The following is a 24193-nucleotide window of genomic DNA, read 5'->3' on the forward strand; positions in this document are numbered from 1 at the left end:
TGCACGCAGTCCACAATTTCTTGCGAAATTTCCATCCGCGACAGTTTTTGTTCCTCGCTCAAAACTTTCGGCACCAGCTTCGCGTACACTTTCCTAATCACAAGATCCTCTGTTACAATGGTGTAGACGGTTCCGATTAATAACGGCGATGGTTAAACGCCTGTCAGAGTCCAAATTTATTTTCACTTTGGCCACCTGAGCATCGGTTCGAGCGATCGTTGGGCGTCCGACGTGGTGCTCGTCTCCGACGAGGTCCCGGCCTTCCTTAAACATTTTGTGCCACTCAAAAACTCTTGTGCGGCTTAAACATCATCCCCATAAGCCTGTTTAATGAGTTCAAGGGTCTCCGACGCGGATTTCCCAAGTTTAACGCAAAACTTCACTACGTAGAGTTGCTCGACGGTGCGCTCCATGCTGGCGCGACGACACCACAAACAATCACACGTCACAAAAATCCACCTCCTGTCTCAACGCATGCCCGGAGGCGACTGATCTAAGTGCCTGAGTGGTGGGGGACCCCTCTAGCGAGCCGACCGGCCGGACCCCCATCCACCGTTCCGTTGAGGCTACAGCGAACCAGTCACGATACTTATTGTACGGACCCTGTAATAAAACGACAGGGAAGCTAAAAAATATCAAGAGAGAAATGAATCAAGAAAGTATAGATGTGTTAGGCTAGTGTGACGTGAGGTAAAGAGCGAGTGGGAAACACTGAAGCGATATTTACAGCGTGATTTATCGCGAGGGAGAGGACATGAACGTCTAGTTACCATCTTGGAAGTTGATGTCATTTGGTGGAATTTTGTAAACTCGATCTTAAGAGACTGCCTAAAGCCCTAAATTATAAGTAATTTATATTGTATGAATTTATATTTGTGGCGTAAGGTTATGTTATTCTCACTGTGTTGAACGAGATATACTTTTCTACGAACGTTAAACTTAGACGATAAGGAGGGCCGAGAAAAGAGAATTAGAAACGATGGGAATGTGGTGCGTTAGGAGAATGTTGAAAATGAAATGGGTCGGCAGAGTAACACATGAAGAAGCCCTTCGAAGAGTACATGAAGAGAGAAATCTATGGAGGGCACTAACAAAAAGAAGAGATGAACTAATTGAACTCATACTGTGGGAGGATAGTATATTAAAGAGCATAAAAAGAGATATAGAGGAGTAGAATTACCGGGGAATGCCTAGAATGGACTACGAAAACCAGGTAATGGAAAATATGGGTGCTAGTGGCTACGAGGGAATGAAGTGACTGACAGGTAAAAGGATATTTTGGATAGGTGCTACAAACTAATTCCTAATTGATAACCCGTGGTAATGATAAGACCACATTTCGTCAAGTTTCCAATTTCAATTATATCCAGCGCGCGTCGCGACGTTCTCACTCAATTGTGTGTATTCATCAGTTATGTATTGCCGTCCATAATGGATGTAATACGGCCAAAAACAGTCCCTCTGGCCGATGAAAAGAATTAAATTACCGATTAAATATTTCTTGCATAAAGTGGAAGAATGTCTCTTTATATATTGAAAATGAATAGGTACAATACCTGGTACACAATAGCTAAATTAGATACGCAAGTTCAGATTTAGATTTTGAGACTTATTTACTACCCTGTAAGCTCTTGCTAGGGTGTGTGGCAGGTATTGAATACACAATAGACTAATTTTGACCCATGTACTCTTTCCCCAAAGCGCTTTTGGTAAACGCTATTCTGATCCTTTCTTGTCCGGGGAAAAAGTGACATTTTTAATTTATCTGTTCTAAACTTAATCTCTCTAATTTTGTTGGCATGATCTCTCCTGTCGTAGTGCGATGGGGGTAATAACACATTTTTAACATCACTGCTAAAGAGAAATTATTCCAATTAATTCAAGAGCTTCAATCTGTAATTTAACCTTCGCTCCGTGGGTGATTCCCAGCCTAGCTCCTCTAATAATTTGGATACGCTACTCAGTTTAAGACAATGTTTAATAAATCTGGCTCCTCCACGCTGAACTCGATCCGATTCGGCCAACCAATCAAATTTCATGACGATCCCATGTACTAACAGCATATTCTAAATGAGGCCTAACCAACGACAGATAACATCGCTCTTTAAAATTTTCATCACATTTACCCAATACTCGTCTAATAAATTTTTTCGTTAGCTTGTTCACATATTTCCCGTATGTGTTTTACCGAGGAGAGGTCGTGAGTGAGAGAAATCTTCCTTCATCCGCACGTTTTTGCCTCTTCTGAGTAGGAATGGATTTGCAACAAGAATAAAATATTCAGGCGTTGAAATAGTCGCATGAAAACTGTATATCCCAATTACAGGGTAGCGTAACGAAAACTGTTAGCCATGACGAGCATAGTTTTTCCCACTCCCTAGGCATAAGAGAATAAAATGCTCATTTTTGATTTTAGACCAATAGGAGAGCTCTTTTGGACTATAACTTATGTTTAAATATCAGCCTCACGTGCTGTCAATCGTTTCCCCCCACCTCCTAAACAGTCGGTGGAACCGTTTTCGTTGGAATTGGTGAAAGAAGTTCACAGATTTAATTAAATAATCGTATGTGATAATTTTCAATTGATATTTTGTAGTTATTAAGGACCCGGAATTTGCTTGAAATTTGAAATTGGCATCTCTCGCATGGTGAGTTACGCTACGTAAGGTGACAAATCCCTATTTCAGGCAAACATGATAGTGTCACCATCCTTTTTAAACTGTCCTAGTCTTGTTTCGGTGAAAATTAGTTTCATATTTTGGTGTGATAAGCATACGCACAGAGTATGCGTTCCTGATGCTCCAATAAATATGCAATTATTTGGTCTTAATTTGGCAGAATTGGGAAACGAAATTTTCTTTTCACGTTATGTCCTAGGACTGAAGCTAGGGCCATTCACGAGAACTGGAAAGGATAGCCTATTGAGCATATATTAAATGTTTGCTCTGTAAATAACTCGAAATAATTGTTATGATTACTGTTTATCGAGTAGCCCTCGTATTTTTGACACCAAAAGAATGAAAATGTTCGTTAAGTTTCTATAGTAATAATCTCTTCTCCGTATTTCAGTCTCTCCTTCGTGTGCACTAACGAGTTTTTTTGAATTCTCCTGATTTAATTCGGCTTTGAATAAAAGGAAATAACTTGCCTACCAATTCTCAGCTAATATCTTCTCGCACTTGCTTTGGAGTTTCACAGAATGCCTTGCTCATATAAACGAATTCCTTCTCCTTGCGCACCTGTATTGAGTGACCAAACTTCTCTTTTGTCTGTAATACTTGTATAATCAAAATGCGATAAAACATTGAAAGTGTGTGGATTTTCTCTCTGTAAGAACTAGTCGTGTGAAAATTTTCTTTTATTCTTAAAGTTACATCCTTTCCTGCGGCTATTTCTTTATATTCCAACTTGGTGTTTGTCTTCCACGAATATCTGCTCCGCAATATCCCACGAGAAGAAATACTTATTTCGATTTTCACATTCTTCGATTACTATATATAATGTCTTTTGTTTCTAAACTTTCCGAATAATTTTGGCGATAATGCAAGGGTCTTTAAACTTATATTTAGGATTTCTAATACGCCTTGGGAGGAACTTTTAGTATCTACCAACCACGTGTATCGCTATCGCTCGCACTCATGAGATGCATTGCTTTCCGAAGATATTTCCTCGTGTTTACGGGATACAATATTATGCTTTGCGGATCTGCTTCATTGCATATTTTTGGAACATTCCACGATTCCTTAGGAGGGAGATCCAATATATGTGGCTGACGTGGGTTTGGTTAAATTAGATTGTCAATAATTGTTTCAGGAAAACATTCTACTATTTTATAACCATTTTTCAATCTGCAATTCAGTTACATTCTGCAGTAGAGAAACAATTTAGTGCCCAAAGTGATGATGGGGAACGAATCCATGCGTTTATTCCCCGTTTCCTTCTTCACCATCCACAAACTACGTTTGGTTTTTTCAAAGCGGAATTTCAAAGTGTCTGAGCGCCTTTACAGTCGTATGGAGCTATCAGAAATAGAGGCCTAAAGCCTCTCTTTCTTATAGTCCTGGATTTATATCCATTCCTGTATTCAAATACCTGCAGCTCTCTTTCAGAATATATTCACCCCTCTTCATAGGTTTTCCGCTCTCAGAACACATTTTCTTCACGTGGAATCCATTGCAATGCTTCGGTTTTACTATTGTAACAAACGAAGGCCAAAATAGGGTACTTCCAAAAATGTAACACGAAAACTCACTCTAATGTCGCGGCCGAGACAGAAACATAGGTGTATCCGCGGTCAACTAAACTTTTTCTCACTGAGGCTAGCCACCGATTAAGGTAAAATGGTGTTTCTGTAATGATGTTGTTTTCTTGGCCCAGACATTCCATCGCTTTGGACCGCCAGGAATCGAAACTCCTTTTTGCAAGTGACTCAGAATCATAGAGAACCAGAGTAATAGGACATCCGCAAGAACGTTCACATACAAGCTTCTAAATCTTTACAACGATGTTGAAAAATCAGAACTATGCAGTATCTAAAGAGATATCGAAGAGGAATTTATCTTATTAGCTCCTATTTGAAAAAAATAGCTAAAAAAGAGAAAATATACTCTCATATTTTACTTGATTCATCTATTTATGACACTTTGATCTTCTGTTCGAGAACGTATAAGGAAGTGTCAGTTGCCTCACTGGTCAAAAATACTTTAAAAATCAATTTTAAATTATAATGCAAATTTTATCGTCAAGGAAATCCATCAATGTTGTCTTTAATCTTTGTTCCTTAAGTGAAACCTAATCTTGTTACGTGATTCTCTTCTCTCTACTCCGTTAAAAAAATCCATGGTCTTAACTCTTGCTCAAATTGATATTACAATATACATGTGTAATAAAGGTTTTTATAGAAAAGGATAGTATGGTGAAGGCCATTATTTTTTTTAATAATAAAGAAATTATATTCAATCGCTTGAGGGCTTGTAGACCAATGGCATCTTTAACTGTTCATAAATGTGCAAAAAATGTCCGTATAATGACAAATATATTTCATTGAGCTCGGTTTTGAATGAAAAGGGAATAAATTGATTCAAAAAGTTGGGCAAAAACTGGAGAGAGAGAAATTGCACTTTCATATTTTGAATTGACGTGCAACCACCTCCCATTTATATTTTGTTAATTGCACCAGTAGATTCGAAAGTCAGTAAACTACATTATAATTTATTTTCTCCAAATTATATGAGACATCGTCACCAATATTCATAAATAAATAAATATATGGTGTGGGGAATGCTTGCGAGTCTTATTTTTAAGTCCCGCCCTCTATTCCGCGCGTTTTTTCCACGGATTGACGTGTTTCCCAAAACTCTCACCCCGACTGCAGCGTCACAATTTAGGTAGTGAAGCCTCAGAGCCATCTCACGCTAGGGTACGGAAACTTTAGGCAATATGGTGTTACGCTGTTTATCACGTGTACTGCTCGTAGCAGTCATTAGAGAATGTTTGAGATGCTAGTGTGCCTTAGGCGTTATCAGAAAGCTGATATCCTATAGGAACTTTGGATTTCAAAATAAACCCTTAGTTTAAAATAACTGGGATAGAGTGCCTTAGGTGAACACTGCATGATCATAGTCTTCCAATCGTGATTCGCATTTTGACCATGTGCCCGGCGTACATGATGCAATCCTGTAGCGGTTCTCCAAGAGGATAAGTGCGGCAAGGGTTAATCCTGAGAAAAAAACTTTATCGAGTAGGAGATGCCAGGAGGTATTTTTAAAAATTTTCATTTGGAATCAATCCTTAGACAGTCACGTTTGTAGTTCCTCACGCAGAATTGTGAATGCACTTACTTACTTCCGCTGAAATTGCTTTTAAACCCTTATCGCATGAAAGTAGTTCTTTTTTCATTCATGTCGGTAGTAATCATGGCATGATAAATCTCCCGAAAATTCCTGTTATGATACAACATAAGAATATTTTAATTTATATCCCCAATTAACCTGGATATTTTCTTAGTTTTTTTGTCGTTAGTCAGCTTAGTTGTATGTACATAGATATGATATGGATATATAAATGCACACGTACCGGAAAGTACTCACAGTTACGTCACTCCGGGGCATCGTCTCATCGGACGTTGCATTTATATCCCGCCACGTTATTCATAGAAACCGTCGCGAACTTGGATCAATCGCATGTATTTCGCTTCCTAGTTCCTTCAACCCACGGCATTGATTCGGCTAACGAACGCTTTCTTCATGGGGCATCTTTCATGCTTCGTGTTTCCTGTTTCTCTTCGGGATTCTTCATTGTATCCAAGACTTGCACCGGTTCAATGACCGTCAATGTAGACACTACTGACCTATATAAACTTTGTACGATATACGAGGGTCATCCGGAAAGTAGTACCCGTTCGTGCCGCATGAAGTGCTGACGACGCGAGTAGCCGCTGGACGAGGTCAGATAGCTACAGTGGGGATTCACGGATGGATTTCACGAACGGGTACTACTTTCCGGATGACCCTCGTATTAATGAAATCCTAAATTTACCGCGGTCCTCCCTTCGCACTGGACATCACCAATCCTTCCATTAAAGAAGGGAGTAACAACGGCACTCGCTCGTTCAGGTTCATTTCCGATCAAGGCGAGGTTTTTAGCGGCGTCTCCGATGCTTTTCTGCCGAAACATTCGCCCTGAGCGTATGCCCACCTACTACGCATGCGAATTATACAGCTGTGTGCGTAAGGGGAGTTGGAACGGATCGTTTTCATCTGAGGCGCTCGACTTCCGTGCTTCATGTTGAGGAAGTAGTTTGCGTGGGGTGCTTGAAAATACGTATACCGGCGTAGAAGTGAGGGCCCATGCTGCGGGTCGCTCCACCCCTCACTTTTTTTCTGCACCGTGATTACCGAAGGTTAACTTCGTCGAAATAGAACACCCACATTCTCCCTTTCACTATTGCGTGATTCAAACGAGGTGAATTTCTGCCGATTCGATTCGGCGTTGCCCAAATATTTACCCCCGGAAGTGTCTTTATGAGTCTGGGCCAAGGTGGGAGTCTGGTGTGTGTGTGTATATATATATATATATATATATATATATATATATATATATATATATATATATATATATGTATGTATGTATATGTATATAAAAATATATGTATATATTTAAAAATATCGATTATACGGAAACACTCAGACGAGCAGTATAATAATGGGACGGCACAATAGAAGGCAAATAAAATAGTAACATTTAAAAGGACACTCTGTAAAATGTTTGAGCTTTCGGCCTTCTTCAAGTAAGACAACATTTTACCGTGTGAGTGTCCTTTTAAATGTTACTATTATTTGTGTTCTATTGTGTCGTCTCATTATATATATATATATATATATATATATATATATATATATATATATATATAGATTTATATCAGTTCTATCCCTCTTTTCCTTGATGAAGGTGGCTACGACCACCGAAAATTCGAAAGTTAGTGAGTCTCTTTTTTGTGTGTTTCTGTATTTTTGTCTGTGCCCACTATTTATATATATATATATATATATATATATATATATATATATATATATATATATATATAACCATTAACACAGTAATCTACCCGAAGGTCGGTATGGTAGGTGATGGTAGAGTTCACCCAGTGCTAAGCCCGACGGCGTGTGAATTCACACATCAGGGTAGGGGGGCCAGTTCCTTTCTCTGGGCCGGTTATGGTTTCCCAGGAAGTTCTGGTACCCGAAAAATCACATAGCTTGGGTGGAGCTGCAGGTACCCAGAGACTTGCCCGGGAGTCGAACCCGGGGCCCTCTGATCAGCAGTCCAACGCTCTACACCTGGACTACCACATATACATATACCAGATGACGTTTTTCGCAAGTTTTACGCCGCATTTACTACCATTTTTAAAGGAACGGTGAATTTATGTTTTACTTTGAAAGCCTTGACTTGATAAGTCGTGAACTATGACCTAGTTGATTTATATTTCCTCGTGACTGGTGAATTGTGATGCAGCCTTGAGAAAAAAATTCGTGGTCGTAAAAAAAATATTATTGTTTACCATCACATCATACTTGCGTATCAAACTATGAACAACTTCTGAGGCCATAAACAATTGGCTCCACGCGTTTAAATAAATAAATGGAATGAAATTCAAATGGACCAACTTAATGCATTCATGCTATTTTAGAAAGTAGTTTGCAATGATGCAAACACTTAACCACGTTCACACACACGCACACCTGCACTATGTGCGGAACTAATGATTTACAGATGTTTTCATTTTTGCTAATTTTCGGACGTAATTTACGTGATACAAGGGCGTATTACAGGCTGTGCCACCTGGAAGAAGTTAAAATTCGTTCAAATAAAGGGAGTCTTATGTTTCTACGTTTTGTGCTAACATTGAATATGCGGTCAGGATTGAAGATTTATTTCTTTGTTGAGGATTGAAGAAAAATTCTTATAAAAAAGACTCCTATTTTTTCAAAAGTGTTTCACATAATACAAAACGTCATGTAATTACTACAAAAATTCGGGCGGTAATCTCTAGAGACGCGAGAACTCTGTTATATTTAATTTCTCTTGCATCATCATTAGAAAATCACTGTGATAGGTCGTAATCAATGCAAGCAAAACAAAGGGGTTCTGCTTTATATTCGTTTCATCTGTATATTGTATCTATAGACGTTTTCTATTCTCTTATATGCCACAATATATTTTCATTTTTCTCATCTACTTTTAAATGGTATATTTTTCGTTTGGTTTTGCTATTAGAATACCATCTTTCGGGATGACGATCAACGTAAACGAAACAAAAGTCATGAAGTTTTTGAGGAGGAGGTAATTTAATTTGAACATTAAATAGGAGGGAAAACACTAGAGAATGGTGAAATGGTAATTGAAGCACTCTGGACCAAAACGGTCTAAGTAGTTGGGACTTTCGAAGAATAATTGCTTTGGGCAAAGAAGCTTTCACAAGGAGAAGAGGGTTGGAGGCTTTTAAAAGGAGACAGGATGGAAAAAGGATAGGCATGTTGAAAAAAATGAAGGTAGGTAGAGTACGAGGTCTGTCCAATAAATACGCGATCTGAGGCCATAAAAACTTTATTTTGCAAAATTAAGGCTACATCGATTTTGTCCCCTTCTAAGTACTCTTCAGTCGTTGCTATGCACTTATTTCATTTTCTTTTCCACTGTTTATAGCACCCTTGGAAGTTCTCGGCAGGTAGGCTTTTTAATTTTCTCGTCGCTTCTTGCTCTACTGTGTCCACATCTTCCCAGTGATGTCCCCTCATTACATTGTTGCATTTTGGGAATAGGAAGAGGTCGCAGGGGGCGAGATCTGGCGAATAAGGAGGATGCTTAAGGATGGTGATTGAATTTTTTGCCATAAACTGTCGAACAATCAATGCTGAATGTGCAGGTGCATTGTCATGGTGAAGGATCCATCCATCATGTCTGGTTAAAATAGTGTGCACTGTTGATTTTCCTAAATTCAGTTCATCAGCTATCATTCGGACAGTTTTTCGACGATCAGTAAGGACAAGGGACCGCACACGATCAATGTTGTCGTCAGCACAGGTGGTTGAAGGTTGTCCCGGCGTTGCGTCACGTAAATATGAGCTCTCTTTCCCTTTTGCTTTCATCTTTGAGTTTTTGGAATTGGTGTGTTGATACGGAGGAAAAGTTCGAGGTTACAGTTGGTTTAGTGGCACTTTTCTTCTCCCGCGTTGCCACGTGCGTCGGCAAGAGAGAATGGGCAGCCCACTGAATCACGTGGATTCTCAAGCTTTTATGCAGTGCGTTCAGAATAATAATTTATTAACCCTCTGATCTCAGATCAGTTACCGATATCTCAGGCCCTCACATTGGCGATTTTCGTGAAAATAACTCATCATTTTTTGACACTTAGCCGCAGTGGATCAGGTTCAGTACGAGATTGGCGCACTGGCTACAATTCATGACAAATACGAATTTTTTCGGCGTTAACTTATAGTTTTCTTTTTCACTGATGAAAGAAGTTGTGCTCCTGGAACTTTATATCACCAAACTTATATTAGATTGACGGCGACATCTTGAGGTGTGAATGACTTACTTTACGGGTATCGTAATAAAATTCGAATCGTAAGGCGCAACAAAAAAATCATTATCTCAAAATACAGCTGATGAATCAAAGGAAAACTTGAAAATGGCGATTTTCCACCATAAAAAAACCTTGATTTGGAATTATTGCTCATTTGGCTACCCTTAAAAAATGTACTTATAAACCGTGACACACGTAAGATACAGGACAACCACACACACAACATTAATATTATATATCAAGATAAATCTAAAGGTAAAGGTGGATTTTTGATTAATCCACTACCTAACCACTGTTACATATTGGTCCGTAGCCTTATGCCATAACGCGCCTTGACTATGTCTTAATCGCTTCAAGACCACATTATTATGTTACCTTCCTAGGCCTCACCTAACACGTCCCTAAATAAATAACCTAAAGCTTGCATTGCAGTAAACCATCCTTCAACTCCACATATTTCATGCCTCCCTTCATCACGTTCAGAATGCCTTTTTTTGCCCTGTCTCTACTTCGTGTACCCTTTATCTCCGTCTTCCAAATTCCATTGCCACTCAATATGCTCTTCATCCATTTTTCCTGATTACATCGTAATTCTTCCAACACACTCTCCTTTCCCACCTTTGCTAGAACTTTCACGTTTGTCCTACGTTCCGGCTCTTTCACTTTTTCTATCCTCCGCGCCCACATTTCGAAAACCTCTAATCTACGCCTATTCCTCTGTATTAGCAACCAAGTTTCCACATTACTACTGTTCATTTTAAGTATACACTTAAAGAATTCTCAGCAAATCCAATGGTCATAGCCTCTTTCATCAGTGTTTCTTAATTACTCTGGTTTGTTCGTCGCTATTGCAACATATTTTCCGTTAAAAATTTTCAATTTATACATCATTTTAATGTTCATCTAATTACTTCACACTCGAAAAGAGGTAAAAAAGATATCGCATTTCCATGAAAGTATTTTTAGGTTCGGCGAGAACTATTGCCTTACTTTCTTCATGCTTTTGCACGAAGCAAAGAGAAGATTTATTTCCCGAATGAGATTAAAACCGTTGCTGATATGTTTGGACGATATCACTTCAAATTTTTATTGTATTTCCGGGAGGGCCACATTTCCTCTTCTAAATGATTGCCTACATCATATGGTGCCGATTCGTGATTGTTAGTCTCGTCCCGTGTTTTAGTGATTTTCTGCTCAGTTTCCCCATAACTTTTGGTCGTGGTTCAGCGTTGAAGTCATTTGTGATTACCAGTAGTTTAAATCTTGCATATAATCCTCGTGCTTCAAGTGTTCCCTAACCCAGGGTGTCCAACATAAAATTTATCCTTAAGTACGATATCTCATTCGAAGATTTTCCTGCTAACATTCATTGGACGAACTCAAGTTTCTTTAATGCAGGTTCGAAGATATCCCCAATGCACATACTTCTCCCATGTTAGATTGTCCACTCTACCATGCTCGGTGACAAATGGCCTTTTCCCTGCAGTAGGTGTCTGTATGAGACAAAACAAATTTTTCGCTCTGAGTCGCCGTATGCTCTCAGGTCATCGAATCATCGTCACTAGTTACTAATTATCTTCCGTATGCTATACTGATGGGGATCGGAATGGTGCAGTGGCTAACGTAAAGGCTTCCCACCGACAGGGCCCGAGTTCAGATCCTGGAAAACAAATACTTTTCAGTGGTATCCCGATCCCTACTTGAGGTGCTTTGTGGAGAGCACCTTGAGCGAGCAAGACCTCCGTCGGATGGGACGTTAAACTGCGGACCGGACCCCTTGCCGCCTTTCCACAAGAGTAGGCTATTGCCAACGCCGGGTTTCTCTCCACCCTTCCTTTCCCTACCATCCCTAATGGCGCAAATGACGGTAGCTGTCGGTCGCCTCCCATAAGAAACAAACAAAAAGCTATACTGATTATCGGGTCACATTTTACCGAAAGCCATATCCATTCAGTGTATTATTTCCTCAAAACCGATAAATACCATGTTATTTGACTTATTAATTGCTGAATATATGTATTAATTTCCGTATTACATATATTTTTCTAATTTGTCAAATCATCTTATTTTTTATGGATGAATTTTAGACTGGTGTAAATATTCGAAGGTATTAATTGTGCTTTATTTGTGGACAGTGGTGCATAGTGTGTTTAAGAAGACTTTTTGTAATTGAAACATGTATTTCGTCGATGGAATTCGGGAGTTTTGCATTGGGTTCGGAAGATAACAAAAAAACATGTAAAGGCGACAATAGTGACCAAAAACACGAAACACCCTAATTCCTATTTTGAACGAAGACATCGTCATACAGTCATGATTTGCAAAATGCCGTGTCTCAAGAAGTACATTCCATCTTCACGATTGGGATCGAGTGCGTCCGGGGTTTGCATTCTGCTGAAACTCAATTTGGCCTTGGCGAAGACTCAACCGACATCTGCGCTCCGGATATCATATGAGACGTGGCATATTACGAAACAGGAGCATACTTGTTTCCAGTGCACCAAGTTTTAAAGCACGCATTTCAATTTTTAGAGCAGCTACATTCACTTCACAAGTCTTTCGTCGTTGGCATGTGCATTTTCTGCGATAAGGATAGCGGTGATGAATGGTGGAGCTATATTATAAATTTCTCCCGACCATTGCCATAGATGACAGGCTTTTTCAATTTTCGAGAATTTTCCCTCGATTGGTGGAGTTATAGAAACCAGGTTTTTTTTATTCAAGGGGGTGAGAATAATTCATGGAGGAAAAATAAAATTTATAGTGCTGGCTTGTTTTATTCATAGTATAATCAGGAAAAAATTCTTATAAAAAATCTCATTTGACTTCAAACCAAAAAGTCGCAGACTTGTGGGATTAAACGTCAGTGAAGCAGAACAAGTCCTGGGATCAAAACCGAAGAAAGGATAGGACCAATCAAAAATATTGAATTTAAAAATGCATGGCGGGGACACGGTTTAGTATCCAGGGGGGTTGAATTGCGATAAAAATGGAATACTTACTGGAATAGTACTTTTTCGCATGGGGATATTGCAGCACATGGTTGCATTAAGTTTTCATCTGCAACTTTGTAAAGGAAAAATCAGCCATCGATTACTTTTGCGTGGAATTACAAGGGATGTATGAGTAAATATTGTAACTAAATGAGAATGAGTCCATGAGAAAATTAAGTCATGCTCTGGTCAAAATTCATGAAACTGATTCGCTTTCCCCTAAAATACTCCGCAGCAGGCGTTATGCAAACTTTTTTTTACAACGGCACGGCATATTATCTTATTTATAATGCTAGTTGATTTATATCTATACTTCTCTTACTATTTGATGTTCCTATTTATCTCCTGACAAAACTATCGTAGAAGCATCCCGTCCGAGGCGGAAGAGTCTCCACGGTCAAGTTCACTTTAGTTCTCGTGACCCCCGCTCGCGGCACTGCCGGCCGATGCCATTCGTCAAGCATTCGTTGTCATCTCTTTCTCTCTACTGGAGGGTTGCAGCGCAACATCACGCGATTCTGTCTGAGGGTATCACGTGGGTTTCCGTGGGAACCAAAACAATAGACGGGTCACGGCCGCGCCGAAGTGCTACGCGGGCAAGACTCGCGCCGGGTGACAAGACGGCCTCGCCTCGCAGCTGTCACTCCACCGGTGATATTCAGCTCGAGGTGTGGCCGAGTCCTCCCGTCTCAGGACGGGCCGTCATATTTTGTGGTTCATGCGGGCAAATAACCCTATGATAAGGTTACCAAAGTGGCCTTTATACTATAAATTGAAGGAGGCGTTGTCTAACTCTCAGCGGGTTGGATCCGCCGTGAAGGGCAAAGTTTGTCGACCCCTGCTCTGTTACATATAAGAGTGCTAGGTCTTGGTCAAGGGTGGCAACCGGCTGCTGAAGTCATTTGCTGGATATTTTGGATGGATGAGGTCTTCAAGAGAATGATGGAAAATGGACGGAACCTTGACGACCTCTTGGGGATTTTACTTTTTTCTATTTACTAGCTTTAAATTTCGACAAACATTCTATACTTTGTTTGGCAAGTTCGCGTAAACTCTTTGATTTTTATGGATGATGACTGGCAGGAGAAAAAAATTATAAAGGGTTGTATCGATAAATTTTAGCGCCAGAATATAAACTAAGGCAGTTATAACAGTTTACTTATCTATGGAGTTTTATGAACGAAAATTAGAAAAGAAATGAGGGCGTCAGTGGGCGAATCGCCATGGTAAAAGAGTGATATTCTTGAGTCGGAAACTGATGACCGGGCATTAGAGGGCAAGAGCTAAGGAAAAGATAAATCTCTATGAAGCGTGACTTTTCGCATATAGTTCAGAAAATTAGTCCTTGAGATCTCCTCATACAAGTTTTTGCGGTTGTGGCTGTAAATAAAGATTAAAAATTCAGATTAAAAAAAACCTGTACCTACAAATGCAGTCCAGAAAGTAACTTACGTTTCGGCCTAATGTGGCAGTGGGTATGGCTAGTCCCCATCGTGGTATCTTAACATACCTATACTGAGTACACGTCCTGCTGTAGTACTTTGCAGGCTGAAGTTCTTCTTCTACTTTACTCATTGCGAACTATTCAAATGTGCGCTGCAATAGAAAATCCCGCGAGTTGTGAAGTGATATCTGTGATTAGGTATTTACTGGCAAAAAAACCACAAGCCAATTGGAATTCATAGGCAACTTAATGAAGTGTACTGGGGCAGAATAATGAGTGAAGGTGGAGTGAGGCAGTGGTGTATTCAGTTTAAAAATAGCCGCACCAACGAGGACCGCAGTGGTCGGCCTAGTCTTTGTGACAGGTGGCAGGTTTATTCTGAGACGGAATTGAAAAGCTAGTGTATCGTTATGATAAATGCCTCAATTTGAATGGAAACTATGTAGAAAAATAGGTTGAGAATGTCTCTTTCTAATGTATATAATAAAGCTTTGTCTTGTCACTAGGTTCATATTTTATTTGAAAACGTAAGTTACTTTCTGTACCGGCCTCGTATTTCTACTAAATTCTTCCATTTTCCGAACCCTATAAAAAAATCGTAGTAAAAGAGCAATGAAAATAAATCGCATATTAATGAAATTCTCAAGAAATAATTGGGCTAAGTTGAATCATTAACATTGAAGGGTTCTAGTAGAAAGAGTAGGTAGGAATATCCTATGAACTGGATTAAGGTAATGTCTAGTTCACCTATACAGGAAGGGTTTTAGAGAAAGATAGGCAAAGTAGTAGGATTTTAAAAGAAGCATTGAGTTAGGCAAATAAGAATTTACAAATGGGAGAGAGTTGATGAAAAGAACCTTGATGAAAGATGTAAAGAAAAAGCGCAGACTGTTCAATGCTCCTGACTCAGTTCTCAACGGCGTCTTCAGTACGTAACGTCGTCGCTAGCTGCCAAAACTGAGATGGAATCGTTGAGCGCTAGTAGGCCCGCCGCCATTAATGACGGTAAATACTTCGTATCCTTGACTTTTCAAATTGCGGACACTTGTCTCTCCGCCTACATTCTCGTGACGGAATCCATCCCACTTCGGGGACGATATCAAATAGTTGCCAAAAGGGAAGGCCCGAAAAAAATGTAGCGGCTGCGAATGGGTTCGAGGGACAAACAAGGAGTTGCGTGATGTCTTGTCTCTCTGTCATTACGATAAAATAATGTACGGCTTCCGGCATAGGAAACCACCATGACACTCCCAGAGCTGGGCGAAAAACAATTACTAAACCTGGACCCTCTCGTTCTCAGGTAGAATGAAAAAGGATACCCGATTAGTTAAACAGATGAAAGTACTTTGAGGATACTAAGTATATAAAACATAACCATACATAATAAATGTATATATAAGAATACTACCTTGATCAAAACTTTCCCGGAATTTATTCAGAAAATTAAAAATACAAGTTTATTCATCTAAATCTATATTGTCCCCTTCAAAGTAATCCCCATCGACTGCAACACACTTATGCCAGCGCTTGATCCAATCCTCGAAACATTTTTTATATTCGGTTTTCGGTATGTCCATCAGTGCTTCCTGCGATTTTTCCATTACTTCCTCTCGGCTGCTAAAACGCGTTCCCCGTAATGGTTTTTTAACTCGATTGAACAGAAAGAAGTCACAGGGAGCCAAATCAGGTGAATTCGGTGGCTGTTGGATGGTATTTGTTGCATTTTTCGTCAAAAAATTACGAATAATGATAGCACTGTGCGACGGTGCGTTATCATGGCGCAAAATCCACGAGTTTTCTGCCCACATTTCTGGTCTCTTTCGGCGAATTTCTTCACGCAAACGTCTCATAACGCCCAAATAATACTCTTTGTTTACTGTCTGGCCTTCTGGCAAAAATTCATGATGCACTACACCGTTGTAATCCATGAAAACCGTCAGCATTGCCTTCTTTTTTGACTGAAAACGACGTGGTTTTTTTGGTCTCGGCTCATTTGGTGAACGCCATTCACTTGCCTGATGTCTGGATTGCGTGTCGTACTCGTAAACCCACGTCTCGTCTCCAGTAATGATCCTTTTGATGAATGTGGGATCGGATTCAGCCTCGCAAATCATGTCTTTTGCGACGTCAACACGGTCTCTTTTTTGCATGAAATTGAGGTACTTTGCTGCTACACGACGGAAACCCAAATCATTAACCACAATGTCTTGGGCGGATCCATAGGCAATGTTCAAGTCCTCCGCTATTTCTCTGATGGTTAATTTGCGGTTATTGACCAACATTTCTTTTACTTTATCAATTTTTTCACCGACTTTCGATGTCGATGGTCTGCCACTGCGTTCATCATCTTCGATTGACTCACGACCACTTCTGAACCGCTCGTGCCACTGGTAAACGACCGTTTTTTTTTGAGAATCGTTGCCGAAACACTTTTCCAACATTTCCAACGTCCGTGCGCCACTAAATCCGTTTTTTACGCAAAATTTAATACAAGTTCGTTGTTGCAAATTTAAATCCATTTCTGAAATTGTAAAAAATCGCCAACACACACAGAGATAGATGTACTCTTGGCTACGTAACTTTTGCAAATGTCAAGTTATGACACTAAGATTTAAAGGGAATATCAACAACAGATGTACCAATTTAACAAAAAAACAGAACTCAAATCGGAACGATGGGAGCGCCACACGGTGGTTATTCCGGGAACTTTTTGATCAAGGTAGTATACCGCAAAACAACTAAAAAACTGCACCCCATGATGCAGCACGAAAGCCATCCTACAACACGGAAGCCAGGACACAACAAGCAAGAAATTGAAACATCACTACCACATGAAAATGCACCACGAAACACTCTACCCCCAAAGAGTCTCTAAAAGGCAGGGAATGCAACCCAACGTTGCAGGTAGCAGGAATTTGCCCCCGCGGAGAGGGACGAGGGATTGAAAGGGAAACTTAAAAACAGATGAACAGAACATGAATGAGGTCATTCGGAAAGAATGGGTTATTATAGCAAAACACATAAGGTTAGTGGGTTGATGGTTATTCCGGGAACTTTTTGATCAAGGTAGTATATGTAATTCAAATATATTATTATTATTAGCTAATCTACCGGTTAAGGTAGGTCTCTGGATGGACATAATTACTAATTAAATAATTTGTGACCCCTAGAAAAAACACAACATCCTACTTAACATCAGGTTCCTCTTCATCTCTGAGTACTTTCTTCCTCCCTTCATCCCGTCCAACATCCCTATCCTAAAATTTGTTGTCTCAGGCGTAACTTTGTGGAATTTGCATAACATATTGAAATGTAATGAAATAATTGACTTTGTAATTCCACACACTTTAAAAAGTGTGTGGAATTACAAAGTCAATTATTTCATTACATTTCAATATCCCTATCCTGTTCCTTCCCTTTCCTCTTTTGCCCAACATTCTCCCCTCCATCACATTCTTCAACATCCCACTGCCGGTCAACACCCCCTTCATCCACTTTTCCTGCCTCCATAGGATTTCTCCCAACAAACCCCTCTCTTCGCCCACCATACCAAGTACTTCCTCGTTTGTCTTCTTCTCTGTCCATTTCACCTTCTCCATTCTTCTCCAGACCCACATTTCAAAAGCCTCCAGTCTACGTCTATCCTCCTGCTTCAATGACCACGTTTCCGCACCGTACATAGCTACGCTCCATATCAAAGTTTTTACGAGTCTTTTCTTAACATCCTTACTCAGAGTCCCCGTCATCAACTCCCTCCTCCTTGTGAAAGCCTCTTTGCCTAGCGCAATTCTTCTCCTTACGTCCCTACTACTTTGACCGTGTTGGTCCAAAACACTACCGAGATACGTAAACTGTTCTACCTACTCTAGTTTTTGCCCTCCTATTTTAATGTTAAGCTTGGCCTTTTTCTTTCTAGAAAATCGCATAACCTTTGTTTTATTAATATTGATTCTCATCCCATACCTGTCGCACTGAATTTCCAATTCACTCAGCAATGCTTGCAACCCCTTGACTGACTGACAAACTAAAGCTTGGTCATCAGCAAACCTAAATGATTTTACGAATTCCCCGCCCACTTTCATTCCTACCTCCAGCTCTTCCCATGCCTGTTTAATCATTTCCTCTGCATACAGGTTGAACAGCAACGGCGACAATGGGCAACCTTGCCTTACACCTCTTCCTAACACTGCCCAACTGGACTCCCCGTTCCCCACTCGCACCTGAGCAGTCTGAGACATGTACAGGTTGCGGATTAGCCTCCTTTCCCTCCAATCTATTCCTATTTTCTGCAATATACTCATTAGTTTTTCCCAATTCACTCTTACAAACGCTTTTTCGAAATCTACGAAACAGGCAAATACCTCCTGGTTGTGTTCTATATTCTTCTCGATAAATAATCTCATTACTGCAATGGCATCACGCGTACCTCTCCCCTTCCTAAACCCAAACTGATCATCCCCTAAGTAATCATTTGCCCTACTCTCTATCCTTTTGTTTATGATCTTAAGAACAACTTTAGCTGCGTGGGATATCATTTAAATATATATACAGGGTTCGTCCGGAAAATAAGTGTACTGAGCTCAGGAAAAAAAATTTATTACACTTTTACATATCTTAAGCTAATATTCCTCAAAATAGGACCCTTGTGAGTCGATACACTTGTTCCAGCGGCGTTCCCATTCCTGGAACGCTCCCGCGAAGGCATCATCGGGAACCTCTCGAAGACACGTCGTCACGGCCTCTTTGACGGCGTCCAAAGTCCCGTATCGCGTTCCTTTCAAACTCCTCTTTATCTTCGGGAACAGAAAGAAGTCCGGTGGTGCCAAGTCCGGGCTGTAGGGTGGGTGCGGCAGCGTTGCCACGCCGTGCTTGGCCAAGAAGTCCGACACGACAAGCGCGGTGTGAGACGGCGCATTGTCGTGATGCAGCCGCCAGATGTTTTTGATCGCTGGCCGGACGCGGGCGACTCGTGCACTATTGTTTTTGGCACATTACACTGCTCTGCTATCATCCAAACACTAAGACGACGATCAGAGTTCAGTACATCGCGAACTTTTCGCACATTTTCGTCGGTGAGTGTCGTTGATGGGCGTCCAGGCCGTGGTTCGTCGTCGACCTCTTCTCTGCCCTCCACGAACATCTTGTGCCACCGAAAGATCATGTTTCTGGACATGGCTGACTCCCCGTAAGCCTGGTTAATCATACCGACAGTTTCGGTAGACGATTTCCCAAGCTTTACCGCAAATTTGATGGAATAACGCTGCTCCAAAAACTTCGGCATCGCGTTCCGTGACGTGGGTCGAGCGTGGAGGTTCGCGTTAACAGAGCTCCTCACTACACCACAGCTCAGAGCCGACTGCCTTTTTCAGCGTCGCTTGCCAACATACCCCCCTCCAATCGCAGCCCGTCAGAACGGTGCTGGGCGCGCCTGGAGCGGCGGGAAAAAATCAGTACACTTATTTTCCGGACGAACCCTGTATACTCCCCCCTGCATGTGTAGTCCAACGATTCGGTCGATTCTGGGAAAACCGTTGGCGTAATTACATTACTTCGTGATCTTCTGAGCGCTTCCTCCCTGTTAAAATTTTTTTTAACCTAACATTATTTTGTTCTCCAATTTTTCTTGCCTAATCTTACCCTAAATGGTGAACAAAGAAAACCTTTTCTCTCCCTTTCTCTTGCTGCTTGTCTAATATTCTCCCTTCTATTCTATCACGACCTTCAGCGTCCTACTACTTGCCAATGTCTCTTCAATGCATATTTTCTGTATTTTTCAAAAGTTATCGATGAGCATCCTTCTCTCCCCCGAATTTTCTCCATTCTTCTTCATAATTGCAAAAGCCTTCTTTCTACTCTTATCTTTCCAAGGTGTAATTGACCTCAGTCGTCGAGGCACCTAAAAACAAAATGACTACGAGTAACTTTCCAACGAACAAGTTTTGAAACTATACATTTCTTAATGTCAGTTGAATGATTTCGCTCATCTTCTCTTTTTATGTCTTTCCTCATATTTTTCTATCATCAATTCCCCCCTCTTCGAAAATACTTCTTTTGCTTCCGAAATTCCTCTGCTAATCATTTTGTAACTCTAATTTCCCTACTACCACGGCCATGCATTGCTCCAAAATGTTGTACAAATTTACCTGTTTGTAATATTTTCCACCAGATCGTGTTATACCCTCCATTTATGTTTAATTCATCTATCCGTTACTTCATTACGGAATGAAAATACGACGGGTCTCCAGAATAATAACGAAATGATTTTGAATGAAGGAGTGAACGGAAAATTGAAATTCGCTTGAGAAACTTCTGGTAAAGAAAAACTAAAAGAGCTTAGAAGTTGACAATGATTTACGAAAAGAGACAGAATTTTGCCCATTTAAAATGAAAATAACCTCGTGTGTGGCTCCTTCCGTTTATTTAATAAAACGCCTATAAATCACTCCATGCTCCTAAAAGCCCGTGGGTGAGAATAAATTACTCCATAAAAAAGAACAAGTACTCTAAACTCCCTTTTCCTCTTGGGTGACCGAATGATGATCGAGGATTATTCATTGATTCAGGTTAATGGTGTAATGGAATTAGGGACATCGTATTTCAACGCTGCCTTCCACATTTGCCGCAATCTAATAGAGTCTACTGAATGTTTATAACCTGAACTGATATTTTTTCCGAAAGTATTAAAATCTTGAGTTAATTCCTAATATATTAAAGAGTATAATTTATTTCTCAGTACAGCAAATTAAAGTAGAACCCATAACTACCGTGAGATCGTATATTTTGGTGATTTATAGTATATAGTTAGTCTCTAAATTTCGATTTTCCTCGGAATATATGAAGAATGAATGGTGACGTCATTGAAGGATTCCGTTGCTGTTATCTACACTGCCGAAAATTGTTCGCGAAGTTGTGTGGAACCTGCAACGCCCCATGTCACAGTTCTAAGTGACCGTATTTTTATAAAATTTCGGACTCTCAGAACGTGTGGGAATATATACTCCACGTATTTTATCAATCACTGCCATTTTTTCCTCTACAATAGTATCCTCGAATACAATTCGATCTCACTCTTCGATTCGTCCCCGTGTTTCCTCGACAGACGGAAATATCTCTCACATGTGGGTGTTGCTCTCACGCGTCCTGCTTCTCGCCACGCCCAGGGGACCGGCTTGCACCGGCCGTCGTCGGAAGGGAGGAGATCGGAAGAGAACAATGGGAAGTGGAAGAAAGCCGCCCGTCGTCCAAATGGAGGAAAAACAATCACCCTTCCCTAATTACTCCACCCGTCCCTCATCCGTCCTCCGTCCCTCCCATCTACGTCCATCTTTGTCCCATGATTCGATGTTGGCCTTCTGTGTGCCATATACTGCGAGTGACGTCTTAACTTATGCATCAAAGGATAGCTACAAGTCCGTCCGTGACAGTAAGGAAGGCACCGAATACCTACTTGACGCAATAATACCAACCACAGTAAAGAACCCGAAGATTAGTTATTTCGGTGGAGGTATAGCTCATCTAATACTAAACCCGCCAACGTTCCTTTCGCCCTGTTTCCACCTGTAGTCTCACTAGACCGTCTGGTTCCCGTAGATTTTCACAGCTTGGGTTAAAGAGGGGAGTCACCGAGAATCGAGCTCGGGGGCCCCTGGCCATTAGCCCAGGACTACAAAACATCATTCAAACATGCGATGCCGTCAAACTCCGTCCGACCACCTTTACGTATCTTTCTTCCTCCTTTCTTAGGAAGGATTCGAACTCGCTTCAACCCCCTATCGGAAACACGCTCCAAGGCGCCGATAGGCATGGATGGTCCCGGTAAAAGGTTTTATTTCATTGTTTTATTTTTCACTTTAAAGATTAATGGACTGTAGCCAAGTTGCTTACGACTACCGGTCAGGGGGGTGCGGTGGTTACCACCTGAAAACGAATGTGAGTTTGGGGGCAGAGAATGTTTAAAAAAAATACGGAAAATGCACGTGTTTCAAAATGAAATATTTATTCGCAGTTGGCTGAAACTATCGAAGCTCGAACCGCATCTCTACTTGATGTCGTGTTAGTGGATTTATATTTAATGGTTAATGCACTATAATTTGCAAGATGGCAGTTTACTTTATGGTATGTTGTTTGAGGATTCTTGAACTGACTAAAATTTTGAGTCGTCATGGCAGAAAATAATGACGATTTACTGAAGACAACGCAAAAAACTCTCAGCGCATATCAATAAATATTTCCATGCACTTATTACATTTCTTTCTTCAACACAACACGCAGTCCGAGTGTCAGTTTCGACTGGAGATGGTATTCACGTATAGAAACGTATAAATTTCTCTTCCCAGTGGGAAGAGAAATTTATACGTTTTGGTCATGAGGTCAGATTATTTCCCTGTGACTGCTGAGGTTTCCCCGTGACTCACACGACGTGGGTTCAACTTCGAATGCCCTGGGGCATCAGTCAGATTTGAACACCCGTGGTCAGTTACCCAATTCCTTATTACTATGTAGGCTACTATGCCTCACCATTCCGCCCTATACTATGCTGGTCTCATACTTATCTTCTGATATTTTGTCTCGCATTCCTTTCTTTGATTTTTGGAATTGTTCGCTTTGTATTTCTCTAAATTCCCTTCTGTCACGGTCCAAACAAATCCCTTGTGTCCAATATTTTAGGTTCTTTTTTGAATAGTAATTTGTCAACGTACAAGTAGTTAGGCGGATATTATTAGGTAGCGCAACGTCGTATTAATCCAAAATGTATGTTCTCACCTTCAAGAGAAGATTGTAGATAACATACACGTACTTACGTATGGAATCGACTTACTTGAAAACCTCTTGAATTCTTTCATAGATAGTCTCAATGTATGCAAGCTAAGGCTACACAATTTTATCATATAGGGGTGATATACATGAGGGTAAATCTTTATATTGAATTTCCTACTCCCACATTACTAGAATTTATATTAAGAAATGTATTGAAATATGGTGGTTACGTTAGTTATGAAATTATAGTTTACGTAATGTGCTTTCAGAAAAAGATGATAAAGCCAATAGGAATACAGAATGAATATACATATCCCATTGAACGGAATTCGTCTGCCTAAATCGATTGCTGAATACATTTAATTTTAATTTATTCGGAACAAGTGCGACGAATCATATGGAGTGCTCCCGGCTTCCTACTCACGTATACTACAGCTCTCCCCCCCCTGTCTGAGTCCGTTCGGACGTCGGAGCTTCGAGGGCTTTCTTAACCATGTACGAGTCTATGGCTTCTCGCTTCACGTGTGAAACTAAACACCCGTACACCATTGCTCCTCTTACCTTGTTCTAACCACCCCCCATTCCCATCTACGTCGCCACACAAGGAATCCCATGAGTAAAATAGTCATAAACCGGGCTATTTCGGATTAGCATGAACAGTAGCGAAATATTTTTTGTTTTCCCTCGCAAATAGATGAAGCCCGGAAGTCACCCTCTTAGCGGCGAGGAGCCGTCTCTTCTTTACTCCTCCGTTCTCAACACAGGCTCGCGTTTCCGAGTCTGGCGGCGGATTCACGCCGGACTTACTGTTTTAACATCAAAGCGCCTGCACCGCAAGGGGTTACGTCAGGGGCGGATCTGGGAGCTTCTCTGAGAGGGGTTTGAGATCCATTTATTCAGATAATCGGGGGT

At 40.6% G+C, this 24193-nt stretch overlaps 1 protein-coding gene across 1 annotated transcript in view; it reads left to right on the forward strand.

The window, feature by feature from the left end:
* The first annotated feature begins 5504 nt into the window (after positions 1-5504).
* Positions 5505-24193, forward strand: part of JhI-21 (Juvenile hormone Inducible-21) — a 115471-nt gene continuing 96782 nt past the window's right edge. Inside the window, exon 1 of the mRNA XM_071592019.1 lies at positions 5505-5757. Coding sequence (XP_071448120.1) covers positions 5748-5757 — 10 coding nt within the window. The 5' untranslated portion in view covers positions 5505-5747. The remainder of the gene's footprint in view (positions 5758-24193) is intronic.

Source organism: Hetaerina americana, unplaced genomic scaffold, assembly GCF_022747635.1.
Source record: "Hetaerina americana unplaced genomic scaffold, ioHetAmer1.1.p SCAF_5, whole genome shotgun sequence".
Classification (NCBI taxonomy): domain Eukaryota; kingdom Metazoa; phylum Arthropoda; class Insecta; order Odonata; family Calopterygidae; genus Hetaerina; species Hetaerina americana.